General features: G+C 40.2%; 1 protein-coding gene across 1 annotated transcript; it reads right to left on the bottom strand.

The window, feature by feature from the left end:
• Positions 1–5,694: 5,694 nt before the first annotated feature.
• On the bottom strand, positions 5,695–23,345 carry ATP6V1C1 (ATPase H+ transporting V1 subunit C1). Its single transcript, XM_038128696.1, has 13 exons — positions 23,213–23,345; positions 19,809–19,991; positions 17,626–17,693; positions 16,448–16,533; positions 15,650–15,744; positions 13,190–13,281; positions 12,026–12,124; positions 10,646–10,714; positions 9,250–9,342; positions 9,068–9,161; positions 8,445–8,542; positions 7,192–7,318; positions 5,695–6,304 (listed from the first exon to the last, which is right to left on the bottom strand). Exons 2-13 carry the CDS (start codon positions 19,938–19,940, stop codon positions 6,209–6,211), a joined length of 1,149 nt encoding a protein of 382 aa, XP_037984624.1. The 5' UTR covers positions 19,941–19,991; positions 23,213–23,345; the 3' UTR covers positions 5,695–6,208.
• Positions 23,346–23,561: the final 216 nt, after the last annotated feature.

The following is a 23,561-nucleotide window of genomic DNA, read 5'->3' as shown; positions in this document are numbered from 1 at the left end:
GTCCCACCACCACTGTTTCCCACCCAGTGTTCCAGGGAAATACAGCATTGCAACAACCTACTTACAGGTTCCAAAGAACCTCAGGAAAAACACATTCCACTCAGTGAAGCTGCAGAATACAAGCACTACACTTGTATTTCCCCAGAGCCTACAAAATGTGAGCTTCTTGGTGAAACACAAACCCCAGACTTCTGCAAGAGGAAACATTCATGATTTAGTCCGTCCATGATTCTTGCCATCGATGCCACAGTACAGAGAGTGGCAGAGTTCATTTGTTTATACTGAAGCAACATTAAATGATCCCAGGTAGGGATCCTATGCCCATGAAGTGAAGCATGATACCATTTGCTTCTGACTCATATCACCAATTGTGCTCTTAAAGATATTTAAGTCAGTATAAGATAAACTACACACTGTCTGCCTGGAAACAAATACTAAGCTGCTGGCAAATATTGGAGTCTTTCACTCTAAGAATCCAGGCCTGGTGGGGCGGAAGACAAACACTGCAATTGTTGACATAAGTGATGGAGCACAATTCAAACATCCCTTCTGCAGTGGGAATTCTGCCAGAAAACCACAATTAAAGTACAAATATATCTGGGAAAGTTACTTTCTAAACACTTCTCAGAAACCAATCACTGCCTGAAGTATATCTAATAGTTCAGCAGATCATAGATACATTTATCTTTCAGAAGGCTTTAAAATCATCAACATCTTTATGAAAACTGAATTTATATAGAGGTTTAAATGCTAAGCATTTCAGACTGTTATATATTAAAAAGAAACCAAAACATAGATCCCACATCTGCTGGTCACTCACTGTGCATTGCTGTATCTAAGAGCTATATTCCTTACAACAGAAATAGCCCCAGAAAACAAGTGCTTGAACACTGCAGAGGCCTCCAGTACCCTCTGCTCAAGAAAATAATTAGTCTCAAGAGCACCTTATCAATGTTTATTCATACTGATGGAAGGGTGTAAAGAGGGAGCCTAACTTCTCAGTGGTGCCCAAACAGAGACAATGGGCATAGAGACACATCTTGTCCTGTCTAAACAGAACACAATTTTACCTCCTGGATGTTTGAACACCAGGGAAGATTGCACTGAAAGTGTTGTGGAGTATCCAGTCTTGGAGATTTTCAACCCCTTACTGGACACAGTACAGAGCAATCTGCTTTTCCTGACCTTGCTTGAGGAGGGAGGACTAGATGATGGTCTTCAGTGGTGCCTGCCAACCTCAGCCACTGCCAAGCTGTGATGTGTCTCCACAGTGCTGAGGTGAAGAGACTAACCACCCTCCTCAACCCCACTGGCAGTGCTCTTCCTAAGGTGTGCTGTTGGCCTTCTCCACTACAATTGGACATTGCTGGCACATTGCTGCCCCATGCTCAACTTTTCCAAATGGAGCCCTGGGTACTTTTTCTGCAAACATGCTTCCTGGCCAGTTGGCTACCAGTGTGTACTGGTATGTGGCCAATCTGGTATTCTTCCTGAGATGTGGGACTTGACATTTCCCTCTGTTACATAAAATTCCCACGTTCCAACTTCTGCAGTGTATTGAGTGCCCCTGAACAGGGACCATTTGCATATGAGCCTCTCCTCCCAGTTTTGTGTCACCAGCAAACTTGGTGAAGGTGCACTGTCCCCTCATCCAGGTCACTAATAAAAATGTTTAAAAATACTGGCCCCAGTATTGAACCCTGAGATATACCAGTAGTAGCTAGTGGCTTCTGCATGGACTTCGTGTCACTGATTACAAACCTTTGGCCCCACAAATTCAATTACTTTTCAGTTCACCTCACCATGCATTTACCTAGTCTGTATTCCATCAGATTGCCAATGATGCTACAGGAGACAGCATCAAGGGCCATGATACACACACAGCTACTGCTCTGCTCTCATCCACTGATCCAATCATCTCATTGCAGTAGTCCATCAGGTCAGTAAGGCACAAATCCAGGCCTACTACCCTTAATCACCTTCCTGTCCTCGGCACAGTTTGCTCCTTCATCCTTCCCAGAGATCGAGGTCAAGCTGCCCAGACCTCATCAGCAGATCTGGGTCAGTAGTTCCCCAGATTGTCCTCTTGGCCTTCTTCAAGACAGAGTGATGCCTCTTTACTTCCAACAAGTTTGTAGTGGTTCATTTTCCTTAAAGTTCACTGAAATCCTCCCCTGCTCTAACCTCAGCTGTTGTGATGCTCCCCCATACCCTCTCCTGTTCAGTAAGGAGTTACTAGGTCTGTTTAACTGCCCTTCTTACAAGCTCCTGGCTGCCACATTCCTACTGCCTCCTCCCAGCTCTCTGCTCATTCTTCCCAGTCCTGGTGATCCCAGAACTCACTGCAGGTATTACTTTGTCACACAATTTCATCACTAAGTTTTATTTGTGAGCTGTCAAATACCATCCATCAGCATTTCAAGATCTATGTTAAATTTACTGAAAGACTAGTGTATTACTATTTTACATACTTCTGTGCAGCAGATATCTCCCCTTCTCAGACTTTGACTACAGACTGTAAATTGTAACAATCCAGTTATGTCTGCTTTTCCTATTAAGACATAAATCATCTGTTGTTACTTAATTATAAGAAAAATAACATTCCCATACTCCTCACATTCCAGACTATACTATATTTTTCATTTCTTCCACAAATTACTCTTTAACCTAATCACTTGCCATGCTTCTTGGAAACAAAATGAAAAATTTCCATTTCTACAGAGTTTTAACTTTGTTTCAGTTGCCAGAAATCTTTGAAGAACCACAGAAATACAATAAACTGTAAAATTATGTGGGTCTGGTTCTAGCTTTTCCCTATAAATCAAATCTAACAGACTGACTAACTCAACTAACTGACTCCCAGCTCCTGTATCCAAAGTATCTCTCTTCATCACTAGAAAGGCCCAACAATATCCCGACATCAGCTATTCCAGGCTGGTTACTAATAATTAATACTGTGCAATTTTCCCTTCTTTTAAGCAGCAATTTTGAGTCTACTCAGCCACAGGTAATGCCAGATTAGATACATCATTGAAAGGAAATGCACTGCAGGTTATTTATTTCCCTGTAGCCCACAGAGGGGACCACAGTGGAGCAGGAACTGTCCTGCAGCCTGATTAGAGGCCTGTGCCAGAGCACATATCCACACTGCAGCCTCTGGAGGACCCAAATCAGACCAGGGGGACAAGACCTGAAGGAAATGTGACTCACATAGGATCTGTGCTAGACTAGGTTTACTCTGAAGGACTACGGCCCGTGGAAGGAGCCATGCTGGAGCAGGGGAAACGTGTGAGGGGGAAGATAAAGCAGAGAGGAATTATTATGAACATATGATCATAACCTCTATTCCCCATCCTTCTAAGCTGCTGGACAGAAGGACAGAGGTTAGAAGTAAAGGAGTTAAGCTGAGCCTCAGGACAAAAAAAGGGGATAAGGTGTTTCACTTTTTGTCTGCTTCTCACAAACCACATCTTCTTGAACTGGCAATAAACTTCTGCAACTCTAACTCTCCCATCTTGCCAAAGCCCAGCCTGTTTTGACTGTAACAGTAACTGATCTTTATCTCAACTCAGGAGCTTTAGCACCCTGTTTTCTCCTCTGTCCCATCAAGCAGGAGTAGTGAGAGAGCAGCTGGTGGGTAACTGGCCACCAGCTAAGGTCAACCCACCACCAGCAAGCCTTCAGCGAGCATTTCCCACACTCAAACTTGCATCCTTTGCCTCTCCTTATTGCCATGTACCTCTGAGACGTGCTCAGGCACATCAGAAGGCTCCATCTTCTCCGTATCTTCTGTTCAGGCAGCTGGAAATAAAATCAGTAACATCTGCTCTTTGCTTTTCCCATTTCTTCCACAGCATGGAGAGACACGATTCTCCCAGTCAGTGTCACATGCTCCACCTCCCCGACAAGCTTGGGTAGCTTCCACTGGACTTTTTCCATCGTGGTACTCCATTTTCTTGCATTATAGAGCCCAGACAGGACTTCCCAAGTGCCAAATACTATGGAAGGATGGCTACCCTCTTGCTAGCAGCCATCCCAGGAGATGGCTGGCCACAACCACAACTAGCTTCCCATGAGCAATCCCAGCTCCTTCTCTGCAGTGTTGCTTCTGGCTTAGTCCACACTCAGCCCACACTGGGGCATAAGAGTTTCTCATCCCCCAGCACCGGACTCTGCAATTCTCTTTGCTGCAGTCCATGCAGGGCTTGTCAGCCCATTTCTCCAGCATTTCCACATCTCTCTGTTTTTCAGCGTATTGACTGCTTCCCTCACTTTGGATGGTGGTGTCATTCTATTGTCCTTTGCTTCCATTCATCCCAGAAGGATCTAAGGCTGATTGAGCAGGGACCAGTGTAGTGAACAGGGTGAAACACACAGCAAAGCATCTCATACAGCACTTACTGGAAACCTAAGCCCTTACCCACACTTGTTGGTAGAACAGCTCTGAAAACAACATCAAAAGAGAACTAAGTGAAGAACAGACAACAGTTTAGCCTTATTCTTCCTGTGATTCCTCCTGTGATTAGAGAGGCAGGACAAAAAACCCCTCTTCACCTTTAAGCAGTGTACATGTTATAGTGTGCTCAGAACCAAGATGACAACCTTTGTGAGCAGTAGTAACAAAAGAAGCCAGTGGAAGAGGCAGAGCTGGGTGATAAAAGGGAAAACCTCTTCCACTTGGGCACACTTTTAACAACTGGACAACAGACTAAACAGCTGTTATCTTCTGTAAGGAACTGAGAAGTGGGAGAAGCAGAAATGTGACCACAACAGGACACTTGATCTCACTATTTCCCTTTTTGTCTATAAAAGTAGGAAGAAAAGCAAACATAAATTTACACAGCAAATATTTTCATAGATGTCAAACCCTGTCAAAATCAGTAGCTAGATGCAACTCTTGCACTCAAAACCTAGACTCCCTTTTAATAATTAGAAATACCAATGTAGGCTTACAAAGTTAGCCAATTCCTCAAAGGTGCTGCTGGGTTATGAGTAGAGATCCCACAGCTGAAAGCTCTATAATGCTTGGAGCTCTGATATTTTCAGTTAGGGACTAAATGAGAAAAGAATACAGTAGTTACAGTACTTCAAATACTAATTTTGATAAATCAAAACTCCTCCAGTCTCACTCGATTCAAGTCAGTTTTAAACAATACTGCAGCTTTTACTGCATATTTAGCTACTCAGACAGGCAGAATACTTGTAATAGCTGCTACTGAAATAAAAAACTCCTCTCTATCCACATTAGAAAGAAGTCATCATATTCCCTGTGAGGAGAAGAGATGTTGCAAAAAAAAAAAAAAAAGTGAGCATCTAATAGTGTTCAAAGCTATAAAATTGTCTCAAGCTTCAATTGACTGAAAAGAAAGAAGAATTATCAAAATCCCAGCTCAGCCTAGCTTGTTATTATTCCAGCTTGCCATCATCTTCCCAGTAATTGTCTCACATCTTTTCTTCAGAGTCACAAAGATATAAACATGAAGAACATTCATACATATGTGTGGTGGCCAAACAACATACTTGAGCCTTTCTGCACCAAGCAAAATTAGTCCCTGCATCTCCTAAAAGTACTTGTGCTTGAAGCCAATTGCATTTCTGTACCAGTGCGTGCAGGATGCAGCACTATTAAAGACTTAACATACTGCTTCAGTTTAGACACAAGTATCTGCAATTTTATGTGGTAGAAGAAAGGGACACATTTGCACAGGTATGTTTATTTTCCCTGTGTTTACAGTGCATCAATTGTAATTTTAAACCATTCAGAAAGCACGATTTCATACCAATTTTACATACTTTACATCACAGTTCAACAACGTTAACACAGTTGTATCTACTAAATCAAATGAACAAAATGGCCATGAACATTTACACTAGTCTTCTGTAAACAAGTTTTCTTTATAAACAACAGTAAATGGAATTAACACAGACCACCATAGGAAAGAGGGATAAGCTTTTCCTTAAATAAATCACTCTGTTTATAAATACTTCAATTCTCTCAATATACATTTACAGACATAGTCGATTAAAAGCTGGTTACCTACACTGCTCTTCAAAAAGAAAATGTCTAGAGATGGACCACAGTGTGTTCAATTCACCTAACATAAGAAGCAAGCATATGATTAGTAGAATGTTAAAAGTATTACTATACTTCAATCTCACTTCTGTTTGTTTACACCAACACTGAGAAGATTGTCATGTTAGGGAACTTTTACTTGAATTCCAGCAAATTACAATCGATCTTGTAGTACACATATGGGTAGTACTCCTGTTGGCTGAGGTTTAAACCTGGAATATCCATAGTTGCCTGCAAATAAAGTTTTGAAACCAGTTAAACTCTTACAATTCAGACTCCTATTGAACAGTAGATGAAATATTCTTATGTTTTAGAAGCAAATAGACCAGGTAAGACTTCAAGCTTAAATTTTCACATTCAAGTGACTGTTTAAATAACAGATAAAGTTAGAACTTTGACAAATGACTAACAGTATTTTTCAAAGGTAAATACAAAGTGCTTTTTCAAAATCAAATAGTTCTGTATCAATAATTCACATCCATTGCTATAGTAAAGACATCATCACTACTACATCTAGACACTGTCAGTTTCTGATGAGAATGTCATAGGGTGCTGAATGATCCAGGATGTTATATAAGTTCAGCATCTTTAATTTTCACCTAAATTGTCTCACATCCTCTTTCCACAAAAAGGCCTAGAAACACATTACATTCAATATAACGTTAAGAATCTTTTTTAATTCAGCTAAACTCATGGTATCTTCAGTTAACCTTTAACTACAAACATCATTGCTTTTCAATACAAAGCAAATTAGTAGAATAAGCCTCCCAACAAACCATTTTTTACACATGAAAATGAGACCTCTACAGATGAAAAGGCTGATTCCATTTTGAAAATGATTCAGCCTTCTTCAGATAAGTCTATCTTTCCATCAGTAGTAGGAAAGAATGCAGTAAGAAGAAATTCCATGTGACTTTTAAGCCAGACAGCTCTTCAAATATATTGGTTGCAACTTTAAATACAATCTGCATCGCAAAAGTGTAAAACGGAAGCAGCATTTTTTTAAGGAGACAAATGCTCTGTACTGTGAGAAAATGAAGAATATGGAGAGGTATAGCTTTTTAATGATGCCAATAGACTTTGTTTAAACATACTAGTAGCAGTTAAAAAGTACTTACATCAATGATAGCTGCTGCACTGCTGTCAAGGTGTTTGTATAAGTCATACAGAACTTCCCTCAGTTTCTTCATTGTTTTCTTATTGGGCTGAAGCAGCATTGCCTGGAAGTTAACTGGCAAACCGTACCTGAGGAAGTCAAGTAGAAAACCATGGAAATGCTGAAATAAACCTTCTTTCATAATTCAAAGCAAAATTTTATTTTGAGAAAGAATCCTATGGCTGAAGAGGAAATTCTGCTAACTTCCATTTTTGCAAAACCATTCTGTGTCTACAATTCATAAGGTATCAAAAAAGTAGAACTTCAAGCTTAAAATAACAAAACAGAAGCCTAAATATTTTTAAAATAATTTTAAATCCTTGAGTATTTAGCATAAATTTAAATGTTACCTGAACACAGACTAAATTTTGAACACTCCATTAGTTTACTTTGCTTATGACACTTGGTGGACAGTGTAGTTTCTACTTAATCCTCCTTTCTAGGAGTGTGGAAACAGCTGCCCACATTCCAGTCAGGTTCAGTTTTCTTCTTTACTCAAGTTTTGTCTTCTCAATAAGGCCACGGCAGCAAGAATGCAAGTTCATGTGATTTCTTTTTCTCCTCTGCTTTTCTCCATAATGACAACTGATCAAAAAGGCTAAAAACACCTTGCCCTTTACTGACCATGGTAGGAACATCTTCAGCTATAAAAAATAAAGGTCTTTGTAGCACAACTACAGCTGCTATTGACTAGCAACAACACTAATGGATAGTATGCAGAAAAAAAGCAGGTAAGTTTTCTAGTTAGAATATTGAATAGTTTCATACTGAAAAATTTAGACTACAAAAGGCATGTCTTAAAGAAAAAGCATAGATTTCATTATGCCAAGCTATGTTACTGAAAGCCCAAATAGTTGTTATTCTAACTATTCAAATTTGCCGTTTAAATATAAGATGTAGTTAGTTCTTGTTACAAGCAGCTCATAAAGTAACCTAAAAATCAGCAAGTATGTCTTCCTGCTATGTACAGAGTATCTGTAACTCCTAAAGCAACAGTGAAAAGACTATCCAAGGGGAAGAGACACAATTAGCTACCTCAAATATTTCACAACTGGCAACAAGAGCTATTGCCACCAGCTATTCTTACTGCGCTACTTTTTGCTTCCTCCTTCCTGGAAGAGCAGCATTCACAGGCTTCGGTTTGGTAAACCCAAGCTAGATGCGAATTCTTACCAAGTCTAGGAAGAAAATCACTATTCAAATCTGCCTCATTACCTTAAAACAGATTCAACAAAAACACGTAATGCTTTCACGTGAATCCATGCAATGAAAGCTTCACTGAAATTGACTTTCAGCCACCGAACCAGAGGCCCCTGTGAAAGAAAAGAGGGAAATAATAAGCTATTCAAACATCAGAAAAAGACTCAGCCCATTATGCATGTTTGAACAGCTACTCAATATCAGTACCATGATAATAAAAGAGAAGTTAAAGACAGAGTTCACTATGGACATAATGGCTCAAGAGTGTTTTGATACAAAGTAAAGAGACATTTAATGAGAGTTCCCATTGTCCCTTCAGTTCCCCATCTCAGTTGTCACTATCTAACTATATTAAAGATCCTTTTAGTAATATCTGGTTACGTAATTCAAACACTTGTCCATTTTCAAACTTCAAACATTATCAGCTGCAATACCAGCCCTTGGTTCAATACAGTGAGGAGCACTTGTGCTGCATGAAATTCAATTATCCTGGAGTAGATTAGCTGGGTGGCAGGCTGGCTACATCATGTCATCCCTACAATGCTTTCTCTGAATCACAACCTCATGAAAATTTTATGCAGCAATAGCAAGTCTTAGGTGTCCCACATTTCTGTAATGACCACTTTATTAAGACTTACAAACTGTTTCTTCTTGTCAGTTGACAGTCTATTCATTTCTTCTTTATCAGCTTTCATCTCTTCTTCATTGTACTGGAAGTCACGGACCATAAATCTGCATTTGGAAGTGAATAAAATCAAAAGTGCTTGTCTAGAGAGCTTTCAAAGCATGAGAGACAGAATGCACTCAAAATAAACCTTACTTATATTCTCTGGCTTTGTGCTTGAAGTCATCCACTGCCTTCCTGAACAAGGTGACATTACAAAGGTAGCTGTCTTGGTCCTCAAAGAGTACACTACACGGAAAGTAAACAAGCCAAGTGTCAGAATTCAACAGGTTCAAGTCAGCACAGATCAGTCACACAGTACCACATGTTGTACTTTATTGCTACAAGGCAAGACATAAATGTAGATAATTATACAAGATTTAGTTCCCAAATTAAGCACCTCATCCAGAATGTAACTGACTGCTCTGAATTATTCCCTTCATAAAAGATGGCAGCTTACAGTTCACATTCAGAGACTTCATCCCACAAAACCACTTCATACGATATTTGTTCAAATTAAAACTTATTTAACAAAAAAAGTAACTGAAGCTGGTTTAGTAGTGAAACCTTTTGACTACAGTTTTATTAGAAATGTGTATTTTAAAGAAAAATGAAATGGATATAAAATAGAAAAATACACAAATTAAAAAGATACAGGTTGGCAAAACAAAATGTTTCTTAGGCTGCAAAGATGACCCCTAGATGTGCTATTTTAAAATTAAAAATATTATTGCTTATTTTGAGGCTTTACCTAAGGAAAAAAAAAAACTTGAACAGATTTAGACTGTTCCTCAATGTCATACTGTCTTCAACATGAGCATTATTCAATAGTTTAACAAGCTGCCTTTTCTGAAGCTAGCCCTAGGCCATGGTTTCCCAATATTTAAATAAGAAGCACTAGCAGGTCTTCCAAATGTGAAGCTATCCAGAGCAAGTTCAGATTTTTTAACTGGCACAGAACTGGTAATATCAGATTTTCCTGATCAAAACCTCAGTCTGTCAGTTAAAATTAACCACAAATCAATGCTTTGTGCTACGCCTGGACTTAATCTTCAATGTGGTTACAAGGTTGCTAAAGTGGTTTAATCTTGCCCACCAGAGCACCTAGCATCAGCTTGATACCAGGGACCCAAGCTACCTTTCTTTGTACACAACAAAACCATTTACACTTCAGTTCTCCATTCTTTGGAAGTTTTCAGAGTTCATATAACTTGTTTCAAGTCCTGTGAATACAGACCTAAAGCTTACAGGCCAGCAGCCAGCATTTCTTGCTTATCTCCACCACGCTCCAGCTAGAGGCTGAATATATCTGACCAGAACTAGATTAACTTTTCAATCCTCTTACTCTTCTCACATAACTTAAGTCTGATATCTTTGTTAACCCTAGCGTTCATTTGAATCTTTCCTCAATTACTGGATCAGATTTGATCAGATAAAGCTAGACATATTGACAAGTTTTTGACCCATTTTTATCATTCAAAGTCTTTCTAGATAAAGAACACCCCTGAAACACAGCACATGCAAATATGAGACCTAGCATTTAACAACTTACTTGCTGGAACGTGGTACAACCATCTCTGCTAGTGTTTCATACTGCTTAACCCAGTCATTGTAATTTAACCTAGAGAATACACAGGTTATGGTTAGACTTTAAATCTGAGATTAATGGATCAAGGTTTTTTTAAAAGGTAAAAACATTTAAGCATCACATCTTCCATCTCAGATGGAGGTTGACAGAAATATGCAAGACTCAAGAAACACTCAGTTCTCTTCATGCTGTTTTTATAATTATTGATAAATAAACTATAGTGATTGCAAAAGTAACATATTTTCAGTCTTCATGTCAGTTTACAAGTGCAACATTTTTAAAATCAAAGAACTATGAAATTAAATCATCATTAAGTAGAGATCTCAGGGGACCAAATGGAATTAACTGTCAAGGTTAATTGGAAACTCCTCATGCAACTCTGCTCTTTTGAGCAGAAGAATACTTCTTCCACAATTATAAACAGTTTCCCTAGAGTCCTGCACTTCTTGAAGGACTGGGAGTTTTGGAAGCCCTGCCTTTCTGTAGTTAGTAGTGAAGAGGTTCCATCCTTTCAACAGCAAAAACAAGACAAAGAAAAATAACAGCTGAGATATTCCAACCACCTGCCTTCTGCTAAAGCCACCGCAAAACTGTTTTTCCTTCACCAGAGGAAAAACATGTGACAGGTTCTAATGGCTCCTGTGGTAAAGAGAGCCAGCGGGCTTTTCATAAATTAGAAGCTCTCTTCGCTTGCAGCTCCAGTCAAGGGCCGTTTTTTCATTTTACAACAGTTTTGAGGGCATCTGTATCACCACTTTCCTTGGCCAGGGGAAAACACGAGGTTTCTGCTGTTCAAACATTTCAAATAAGAACAGCCTGTTTCCCCATATCCCCCAGATAGGACAGGACATAAGCAGGGTTCCAGTGGCACAGATTTAGTAAAGTAAAAAAAACAAAAAAAAAACCAGTGTTCAGGCAATCTAAAAACGTGCAGAACAAAGCAGTAGTGGTAAAAGTTGGCATAGTCCTCACCAGGATAATTTAATGACTAAGCCTTCTAATGTAAAACAAGTCATGTTTTTACTCAGCACTTATTTTCATAAGGACACCATCTGGAACATGACTAGCCATAGCAAACACTGAATAAGAGACATAAATCTAATTTCCAGTTTCTTTAAGAAATTCACAACCATTCAGCAGTCCTTATAAGAAGTTTTTGTTAACAAAGAAACGCAGGCACAGACGCTCACTTATCTCTCCTGAGCATCTGAACAGTTCTGTTTGCTCATCCAGGAAAGCCCCAAGTAAATTCAGATGACATTCTGACAGTATTATAGAGTTGTGATATCTATTATTTGATTTATATTTTTTATTGTATTCTACTCCTAGGATGAATAAACTTACTTCGGCACAATCACTAATAATGTGACCAAATATTCTGAATCAAGTACAAAGTCCTCTTTCTTTACGATATCAGCAAGACTTCTGGTTAGCAAGCTTCCCCTGCAGAGAAACAAAGCCAGAACAATTACATGTTTAAGAACCGAATCTGTCTGGAAAAGTTTCCAGTGCTTGACAATATAGCATTCTCAAAAATACATTTTACCTGCACAATTGCTATTAGCAGAGCAAACAAAATGTCCTTATATGCATTTTATATCTCACTGTCCAAAGTCACTGACATTTTTATCAGTAGCTCCACTGCTGTGCGTCATTTCCATATTCCAAATACGTCACACGCTTAAGTGGCCAACTTGTCTTTTTAAAAGTGATTTAAAATGGCAAGACCCATTAAAACCATTAACTGTGGATTCCAGCACACAGAGTCTCAGAGTTATAACTAATGTAGTACAGACCTCCATGTAGAACATCAATAAAAACTTAAAGCAGAGTAATTCCTCGTATTCATAAAAGACCAAGAACGCACACAGGTTTAATGGTGTTCAGCTGACAAACTGCCATGGCTTAGCACTGAACTTGTGTGTCACTCCTAAAACAGCTTGTCACACACTGTCATTGGCATGACCCATGGCTCTGAATCAGCCAGCAGGCTTGTGCCATTCACTGCAATGGCAGGGTTCAGGCACATTAATCAACCACATTTGCACAGAAGAACTACTGTACCTCAACCGTACTTCAGATAACCATCACATGTATGTGACAAGACAACACACAGTCCTTGTTTAATTTAATATCTGTGTGTACCCAACAGCTGTCTCTGCTGGTAAATTCTGAGGGAAGAAAACCAGTTAAGATGGTGTGAAGGAAAGACTTTCTTATTTAGACAAGACACCTAAGTAGCAGCGTTACCACTAACAGCGAGCTCCTCTAAGAAGTTCCAGCAATTTATGCTATTTGTACATGCTGTTGTGATTTCTTAATTGCTTTTCAGTCACAGGTAAGTTAACACCAACCAGACAGCTGGTAATAAATGTTCTTTTATGACAGCTGCTCTTCAAGACTGATAAACACCTCAAAAATACATTAAGCTTAGAGTTAACATTTTTTTAAGTTTTCATGATTAGATAATGTTCCTGCACTACATTAGAAAAAATTAATACAACTTACGCATTCTTTCTTTCCAAATTCTGAAGGTTCCCTTTCAGATTATTGTATGCCGAGGCTCTTGCTTTTAGATCATTGTCAATCTGGTTTACTCCCTTAAAAACAAAAAGGAAAGGGACTGTGTCTAAAGAACTAAAATAGAACTTATGTTCAGCTTGTCACTTCTGCTCAAGCAATCCTGGAGGATGGATTTGAGAAGGATGGCTTAATTAGCACGATTACCAAAAATGATTCATTCCCAGCTAGATAACTTGGCAGCAAGTGAAAGAATACAACAAATGAAGCACTTTGGTACATGTTAAACTGCCAACCATACTCATATCAGCGGGTACCCTACACAAGGAAGTGTCACCAATTTCAAATTCAAAGAATAACTCAATCAAGTGACAGCTCTCACACAGCACAAACACCATCTCAAAAGTCTTCTGTACTGATGCTGGGGTTCACAAAACTTCTGGAAGTTAAAAGCTGAAAAAACCTGACAGATAGTTCCAGCAGACATCATTTTATTTTAAATGTTTCTCACACTGCTGTAATTTCTTCTCAACTGACTTCCCGCACTGCAACTGCCATTACTCATTTTGACAGATATCAGAATCTGCTGCCTGAGTGAGGATGATATAAAACCACACAGGAAAAGTAGTAATTCATTATTTGACAAACTTTTCAAATTATTTAACATCAACTGTCAAGAGGCTTCCCATATTTTAATTAATGTAGCTCTATCAATTTTCCTATATCTTCACTTTGTGATTCCATGAAGACTTTATCTCTGTAAGACTATTTCTGCCTGGGGACAAAACTGTTTCAAGTCCTGTGATATGATCTCCTTGGGGTCATTTCTATAGGAACATCAGGCATCTTCAGTCATCTTCCTTCTCTTCTCTACTTTATGGACACACATCTATGGCTCACAGTTGAAAATATTTTATAAACTATTTGAAATCAGATTTATGACACAGGTGTCCTAAAGCTGTCCCTACAGAATACAAACACAGCTAAACATGAAGCAAAATGGAAATCCCCAACAGGATGACTCAGGCTGAACTCCAACAGACCTGTTTCTCTACATTTACTATTCAATACAACAGGCCAATGAGGTCCCTAAAGTAGATAAAGAATGTAAGACAGTTAAAGTTCAGGTTCTAGAGCTTTGTTGCAGCAGATTATTTATCTAGCAGACTCTGGGACACAGAATAACATGCACTGAATATTTGATAATTTTCAATAAAGGGCATATCTCTTCATGTCCTGTGTTTCTTTTCCAACAAATTTAATTTCTGCAAAAACAAGTGCCGTACTATAACAGCTGTAAAAAGTTCAGTGCTTCATTTTGGTACCTTCTACTGAAGAAGTAAATAGTATGTGCTAGTGTCAGATATTAAGATTTTTATTTTATATCTGTAAGATATTCTTAATGAGCAAATCTTCAGAGCCATAAGACAGCCAGTCATCCTCCAGCAAAAGGCCACACTGCAGGTGTTTTCCAAGAATATTTACTAAATGCTATTTGTGAAACAAATTCAAGACACGGTGATAGTCCCAAAGAAAACATCCAAAATGAAAGTACTAATTGCATTCTCAGTCAGCTTTGTAGCATATATTAAAATTTTCTAATCTCTGCAAAAAATTAATGTAATAGTTTCAGGAATCTGCAGTAATAGCAAAGCTCAAGTCTGCCAGCACTTCCCACATTCCAACCCCATTACAGTCCCTACACATCCACCACCAAAGACTGTCTCTCTAGGTACCCAGAACAGCCTCTTCTTTTTTGCAAGGTATGTATATCCAGTTAGTAACACAGGCAGTTCCAAGAGCCAGTCTGCAGCTTACAGAAAACAGGGAAAGGAAAAAAAAAAAACAGCCTGAAGAGGCTGAGAAGATCTTAAAGCAAGGATTGTCTACAGAGAACTCTCTCACTGTCCAAATCAGCCAGTCACTGCTGAGGACCCTGTAGAGGCTCACAAGCAAGTAAAAAAATAAAACCCTCCATTATGTGAAACACTTTGCCAAAGTAAAGATGAGGAAAAGACATGACAACTCTCAAAAAGCTTTCTTTACATCTAACAATGAAGGCTTATTTCTCCCCTCTCAACCGAGTGCCACAGCTTTCAGAATGCAAATAAGTTCCCTGGTTCACTGCTAACAGCCCACGAGGCTTGAGAACATCAGACAAACAATATGCCAGCACAGCAAAACTGAAATGTAAACATCATTTCCTGGCTATTTATTTGTTAGCTCAGTGATCCTAGGAAACAAAAATCAGCAAAGACAGCATGATGGCCTTCAGGGAGCACTCTCCAAATCCTAGCCACATCCTAATGTATTTCTTTGGTTACTAACTGCTACGAAGTTCACTACTGTTGTTTGCTGACTAAAACAGACAAATTGTTTTGAGAGCAAGTTTTGTGCATAAATATCTCAAGTTCAAATAGGGAAGTTTTATAAAACCAGTTACCTTACCTTTGCAATAATTTCTGAAATATTCTTCAAGGATTGCTTGATTGGGTATTTGGCCATATCCCACTGGAACCTTGTTATATAGGTGACCAAGTCAACTAAAATTTTAAAGAACTTTGTTAAGATTGACAATAAAAAGACTACTGTATTATGCTCTATGTAGAACTGCCCTAACAGAAGAGAACTGCAACAGACTGGACCTTCCCATGTGTGGACCCTGCTGCGTAAGAAATTTGAAAATAAGCTGTAAATTATCCGTGACCTCTGCATTCAGATATTGGTTTCACCACCTCTGTAGACTGTAAATGACATTTACAAGTCAAGGATGGTTGGAGAACTACAGACAAGAGCAACTACTTTTTGCTCTGTGCAAAAAATGGGTGGGAGAAGGGAAGGTTATGATGGCAAAAAAGGCAGCAGTGACCATGTGGCCCCCTTGAAGTGACAGGTTTGTACAGCTATCTACACAAGACACTACTCCAAGCCCTTATCCACTCGCACCAGCCTCTCTTGCATCAATACAAGCTGTGATAATTCTATTAAATGGCTCTGAAAATAAAATATTGGTTCAGAGAAAAGTGCAGCTCTTTACTGAAATAAAATGCACACTGGCATCTCAAGTCCTTCTCAGCAGGGCTGCTCTTGATCTGTTCATGCCCCACCTGTATTGACAGGGGGGGTTGCCCTGACCCAGGAGCAGCCCCTTGCACTTGGCTTCCTTGTACCTCTGTAAGTTTCAGGATCATTGCCTTCCCTTCTACAGTTTTAGAATACATTAGGATATCATGTTTAACACTTTACCTCCATTGGCCAGAAGATTCTCCTGAACTTTATCTTTACTGTCTTCTAGAACATCAGCCATATATTGGGCCACCTTCTTTACAACACTGAAAATTGATAAAAAGATTAAAATATGTTTAAAAAAAATCAACAAAACCCCAAACCTGCCATTTGAGAAATACCATTCATAAAACTCTTTTTTAATTGCCTTAGATTGGATCAAAAGTGACTGGATCAAAGGGTGATGACTGCTCTAAATCCAAACTTTCTGAGAACACGATCTGGGCTCAATATCTCAAGGAGACCAATTTCTCAGTACTCCACAACTTTATTTAAAATCTCTACTGCTGCTACTCACCAGTTCTCAACAAGGTGAAGCTAGCTCCCTCACATTGGTGTTGATTTTAAGTGTAATGTCACTATATTGCATTTTTTTTAAGTCTGTTGTACTTCAAAATTCTAACCCCTTTCTAGAAACAGACAGAGAGGCAGATGTCAACAGTAATACAAACTAAACACAGGGTAACCCTGACAATGCAATGTGACACTCAAGACCTGCCCTCCTAACTGAAAAGCCATGTATAATATTATTCTCATGTGCCAGGCCAAATAGTTTCCTTTTCTATTTAAAAACATCTGTTTAAGATTGCTCCCCTTGAAACAGAAGATGGCTCCATGAGTTCTGGTTATGTGAAATTTTGCTACTTTTGCTTAAAATCACTTTCAAAAGGTGATTAGTTTCTTCAAAATGAATAGGTTTTGCATTTTAATATTAATACTTTTAAGTATTTCTATGGATTAGGAAATTACATGATTACTCTCTCAAAGTGTGTAAACAGTACTCCTGCTAGAATTACAAGCTTTTACTTCATTTCCTCACCACTTCCTGCACTGTCAGGTTCAATTTTTAACAATTCTCCAGGACCCAACACCACACAGCACTACTGTAGAGAGAACCATCATTCATCAATGCATAATATTCCACTATTCCATAAGAAGCTCAGATTATTTTTCTTTTTTCAAGAACAGATACTGTGAAAACCAACATCTTAGATTTCGTAAATCTGAGCTTGCTGACTGCCTGCAGAGGATCCCTGTGATACAAAAAATGCTGAAAATAACCTGTGTATTATTAGAACTCAGCAAACCATCACAGCCTTATTCTAATTCTTTGCATCCTAGTAAAAATAAACTGTTACCTCTCCACAAACGCATCCAGTTTAGCCAGCTCATCTGACAAACCAACCAAAACATCCAGTGTGCCAACCTAGAAGCAAAGATCAAAATGCATTAGCAGATGTATATAAACATAGAAAGAGAAAACCAGCTAACAGTAAAAGCTACATCCCCCAACAAGTATCTCTCCAGAACTACATAAAATGCTGGACTCTTAAGATTTCAGACACCTTGTTTTACCAAAGTCACACTCTGTTTCACTTGTTAGATACCATCCCCTGCTCAAAGCACCACAGGATCAGATCTAACTCACTAGTTTGGTGCTCAGTTTCAGTTCTGCAGTCCAGCCATCCAAAACATGTTAAAACAATGTCTATGCTCTGAATTGGTTGTATTTTTCACAAGGCAGCTGCTTCAGCACTTAATTCACTACTTTAGATCAAATGTGAAATTTCACTGATCAGGAATCTCAGCAGTGGAGGCAACCTGGACATCGAAAACTTGGACAATACAAGAGTACTGCAGCAGTTAGATCAACAAGAGTCTGGACTTTTTGCATCTTGGGTAATAAAATACCTAGCTTGTCTACAAGCTTTCACTCTTTCTTCCCTTCTCCTCCAGAAAAACACTTTTTTCCCTAATGTCATGTATCTAGAGTACACATTTCTTGCTGAAATACTACAGGGCATAAATGAATCTTCTATATAGCCAAGTTGCTATTAACATTTAACATATTTGTAGCCTAGCATCTACTTTCTATATATCTGACCACTCAAATTCACATTTGTCCTTTTCTGTTTAGCTCTAAAGCAGAAAGGAGCAGAAATAGTTAAGAAACATCACGCAAAATGACTTTCCATGCCTCACCTTCTTGTGGGCCACAAGCAGAATAAGGAAGCTCACTTTAACTAGTCACTTAAAAGCCTCAGGACAAGTAAGTCCTTAAGCAATGAGACTGCTGTTCAGTGGAGAATAAACCACTGTTTAACTGAGTTTTAACTAAAGGATCTCACTGCTTTAACAGTTTCACCAGGTCCACAGAAGCCAGACTATGTCACACTGTATATAAGGTATATTCAGCTTCTGCCCCTTTTAGGAAGCACAGTAGAAGCAAAACAAATTGCTTCTAACCCTGATGGGCCTCAACAGTTTTCAGCAATAACTCCTCTAAATGCTGCAGGCACCCTACAGTTTGAAAGTCATCCTGACTAATGCCCAAGGATCTCCTGGGAGGAGAGAGACATTTGTTCTAGTCCCTATTCTAACTCAGGACAGTCCAAATGTGAATACAAGTTATGGCAGTTTGAAGATCTTAAAAGGCACACTGAAGCACTCTGTGCCCTGGGCTCATTCCTTAGCAGAGACAGGAAAAAGCCATAATGCCACCTGAACTCGATCCACTCTGTAGACCAAGACTGATGGCATTTTTCTCCTCAATTTTCTACGCTTTGATGGGCTTTCACTACATTAGACTGAGCTCCAAATTCTTGTTCAAGAAATATTCAGGCATCAGTAAAGACCTTTCCTAAATGAATACACTGGCTCATAATTTTTCCGTATCCTGATGATTGTATTAAACCAAGATTAACTGCTTTCAGATTTTGTTACTTTTGCTTCTCACTGAATAGTTCAAACAGGTTTTTTTCTTTTTTCCACAATACATTGGCAGGTCGCACTGGAATGCTCAGCCAGAGATAAACCACTTCTCTAACTGAAGAATGCTACTTCTGGACAGAGAAAAGGCAGAGCAGCTCTTTGATCAACTCCTGTATTTTAATTTGAATCTTTTCACTGTATCTCAGACAGAGAAAAGGAGCAGACCATTCACAGGGGAAAAAATTTAAATAATTTTTTAAAAAGGCAAAACAAAACAGTCAAAGGAAACTTTCAATAATCAGATCACAAGTTCCTATTTTTCTTCTCCAAATGACTGCTACCATCATAAGATCAAAACTACCATCCTCAGAAAAAAACTGATTTATTTGCTGAAAGAACACAGGTTACTGAATCTTGAAAATTTACAGAGTGAACAACTAACTTAGAAGTTCAGAAAAAAGATTACAGTTGTCTGAATTATTTCTTAGATCCACACACAAACATCAAGAGAAGTCAGCTGTTCTCTCTAAAACATCTGCAGGTTTTGATCTAGAGAAATGAAGATGGGGCAAAACAAACACACTTAGGACACAACACGGGGTTTACATACCTTCAAGTCTGGAATGTTGAACTTTGAATTAGTGGAAAGGTTGTTATGTTTTGTAGTTGCTGCATGTAGCTTCTCCCATGTCTGTTGACAGGTCTTTTCTCCAGGAGCAGAAATCAGCCAAAACTCTGTCATTTTTGTGCCTTTATCTTGATGGCTGTTGATTCTGATGATAAAGGCAAGATGCTAACAGAAGAGAAGCAAGAGAAAGAAGAAAAAAATATCTGCCATTAATACAGCTTTGCCTGAAGAAAAACACCTCATTCCATATTGCTAAAGTGCAGTTCCAGCCACTGTAAGAGATTTTACTAGAAGTATCATGGGGTTTCGAATTAATTTTTTTCCTATTTTCCAAGTCACATTTACACAGCTGGAAAATCTTTTTAAACTGCCCAGCCTGTATGTTAAAGTGGGCTGAGTTTGCAACATCAGCACCTTTCAACTGCAATTTCATAGAAAGACAACAAGCAAACAATCTAACTGAAAAGAAATCAAATAAAACAGGACCCACATTATATTTTCACAGCTATATACATTTTCCAGCATCTGCACAACAGACAACTTTTTCTGAAAACATCAGAAAAACATGAAAAACCAAACAAATTTCAACTCTGACATCTCTTTTCCAATCACTTTTCAGATTAGGACAGTGTTTTAAAGTAAATAAACGCCTAAAAATATTTAAATGCAATAAAATCTAGTTTATTCTTTCAAGTAAAGAAGCTTCTCCTGGCAGCTAAATATTTCAACAAAAAGGAGAACACTTTCCAGTCTTGATATCTCTGTTACAACTGCAAACCATCAATAAGATTACACACATTAGTCAAGAAAGTGTTGGTACTAAATACAGATGATGTTGGTTTACTTTGCAGACAAGCTCAGGAAGTTAAGAGTATCTATGTTCTTTAGTCACTAAGAAGCAGAAACAGCTGGTTGAGAGTTACTGGATGTTTTCAATAAGGGAATGAAGAACAAAATCAAAGTGTACCTTGAGAGAATCTAAATGTCGAATTTTGATATCTGCAATGTCTTCTGTAGCAGCTTTGAATGAATAGAGACTAACCTACATTTCATGAACACAGACTACAGCACTCAATTTTTTTGAGGGAGAACAAATCAAATGTTGCATTTGCTGGAACTAGTACGTGGTAGCAAACTCTGCCCAAAACAACACACATAGGTCCTTCACCTGTGTATTCATTCTAGGGGTAGCAAGTTATCAAGAGTGTTGGAATTCCAGGTAAGATATAGGCCTGGATACTGACTCTTTTGCTCAGCTACTCAGGAAGCCTAAAGCTGAAGTTTACCAGCCATTAAACCACTACCATGAAGCACAGCCTGGCAGAGCAGCCATGCATCCCCTTGGACTGCAGGGGCCTCATTTCCAGCAGGAGATGATGACACCCAGTTCCTGAGGCCCTTGAAGCACACATGCTGTGACATCTGGCACTGCACCACCAGGCCCGGCACAGCCAGTGCCAAACCCCAACACAGATAATGCCAAGGCAGGCACAGGTAGCTGAGAAATCACAACATTTACAAGACCCGACACACAGCATCAGCTATCACCACGCTACAGGGCTTCTCTGTTGAGCACCAGCTGCAGTATCTCACATAACAGCCCTCCACAGGAGGTCTATTAATTACTGATGATTTGGAACAAAACAAATTTTCCTCTTATTCAGACTACTATGATGCATTATCTTCCTTAATGCATGCCAGACTCGGCACAAGAGAGGTTTTCCTGCACTGCTCTGAACTCTGGCCCTATAAAAGTACAGCCGAGGTTACAGTAAACTTCACCTCCTCAGGGAGACACCACTACAGCTGACACACTCTCCAAGTGTTGAAGATTTAAATTGTTTTTGTCTGGATTTGACTAGACTAGGACTAGAAAAAGTTGTGGAATAAATGTTGGATAAACAAACTAAGTGGTGGCAGCAGCAACTTGCAAATATCCAAGTAAAAGACAGAAAAGCAATAACACAGAAATCCAGGATCCTACTCAGGAAGACACATTGCATTCTCATGTTTTCCACCAACATCAATACTCTCTACAGAATATTTATAAAATTTCCAGAAATGGCACAGAAGAAACAGTCGTAGCTGCCAGGAATCATTAAGTCACTGGACTTCCCTTTCTCCCGCACCATTTTTTGTCTGTGTGGTTGGTTTTCCCAAAGCTCTGTTCCATTTCTAATAGTCATGGGAAGTAAGATGATTTCCCATTTCAGGTAAAATGGAGGTATTATCAAACACACACAAGGGAACAAAAAACCTGGTAGAAGAGTTCTAAGGGTTTTTTACATGAGGGGCCTTGAAAGCAGAACAATGGAGAATACCAAACAAGAAGTGAAGAAAGGAGAAGTGCCACAGAATGGTTTGAAAAACAGACACAAACGCTGGTCAGACAAAAAATACATACAGACCAATTGTAAAATGAAAGCCAAGCAAATTAAAGAAAAGAACCACAGAATAAAGCAGGAAATACCAAGTGTTCAAAATAAAACCTAGAATAAGCAGTAAGAATGGGTAGCTTATTAACACAGTGTACCTCTATGACCAGGACTTTTTTGTAATGTACACTGCTTCATCCCTATGTTACTAGGAAAACAGATTTCCAAGGAAAAAATCTTTCATGCAGTATACTACAATCTGAAATAAAACTTACGAACAAGTGTTTTCAGTGCTGTACCCAGAAAAACATACAGCGATGTCAAAACAGAATCCCAACTATAGCACTGCATTTTTCAAAAAAACCAAAAAAACCCCAACAAAAGCCAGGGCAAGGGGCAGGGGACAATTGCTTCTATTCAGCTCAAAAGGAAACCCCCGTTTACTGGTGCGGCTCAGCACTGAGTTCCTAGAGTGTCACCTCTTCAAGCTCGTTTTCAGAAATCACGGCTGGTGCTTGGCCTCCACGTTCCCGAAGCAGAAGCGGCCACAACGAGGCAGCGGGGCAGATTGCCCCGTGGGGAGTCCCCACGCTCGTGCGGAGGCGGCCTGGGGCCGGCAGCGGCAGCGGGGGGCGCTGCCCTCGCTCCGCACGGAGCCGCCGACCCGGACCCCAGGCATTAGATGTCACTTCCCACAGCCCAGCACCGCCGGCTCGGGCTCCCGGGGCCGCGCTGTCCCTTCGCCCTCCCCGAGGCAAACGGCCCCGGCAGAGGCAGAGCGGTGGCCGGGCGGCCCCGAGGCCCGGCAGAGCCCCTGGCAGCCGCGCTACGGCCGGGCCCGGCCGGCGCTGCCTTCGTGCCAGGCCCTGCGCGGCCCGGCGTCGAGGGAGGCCGTGCGCCGGGGCAGGCCGGGGCGCTGCGGTAGCCGCTCGGGGTAGCCCAGACACTCGTCCTTCCTTCCGTCTACTCCCTCCTCCCCTGCCGCCGCCCGGGGCCCGGCCCCGCCGTTACCGTCACTGCTCCATCCCCGGCGCCGCCGCCGCTCACCCGCCGCCGGGTCACGTGACCCGCGGTCAGCTGACGCCGCCGCAGCGCCGGGCACGAGGGGCGGGAGGCGGCGCTGTGACGCGGCTGCGCAGTGACTGCCGGGAGCGCCGGGGCCGCGGGTTCGAGCCCCGTCCCGGCGCCAGCGCTGCGCTCCTGTGTGCCCCGCCGTCGCCACAGGCACCTCAGAGCACCTCACCCGACTGCCTCAGGGCCCGGGCCACTTCTGATTAATCTGGGCTCGATTAGGGAATTGGTGTGAAAACCACATGCGGCTCAGGGCGGCCCTGTGTCAAGAAGGCTTTGTAGGATTCTG

This window comes from Motacilla alba, chromosome 2, assembly GCF_015832195.1.
Source record: "Motacilla alba alba isolate MOTALB_02 chromosome 2, Motacilla_alba_V1.0_pri, whole genome shotgun sequence".
Lineage (NCBI taxonomy): Eukaryota > Metazoa > Chordata > Aves > Passeriformes > Motacillidae > Motacilla > Motacilla alba.
The sequence above is the reverse complement of the archived record's forward strand: the minus strand, read 5'-3'. Positions and strand labels throughout refer to the sequence as shown.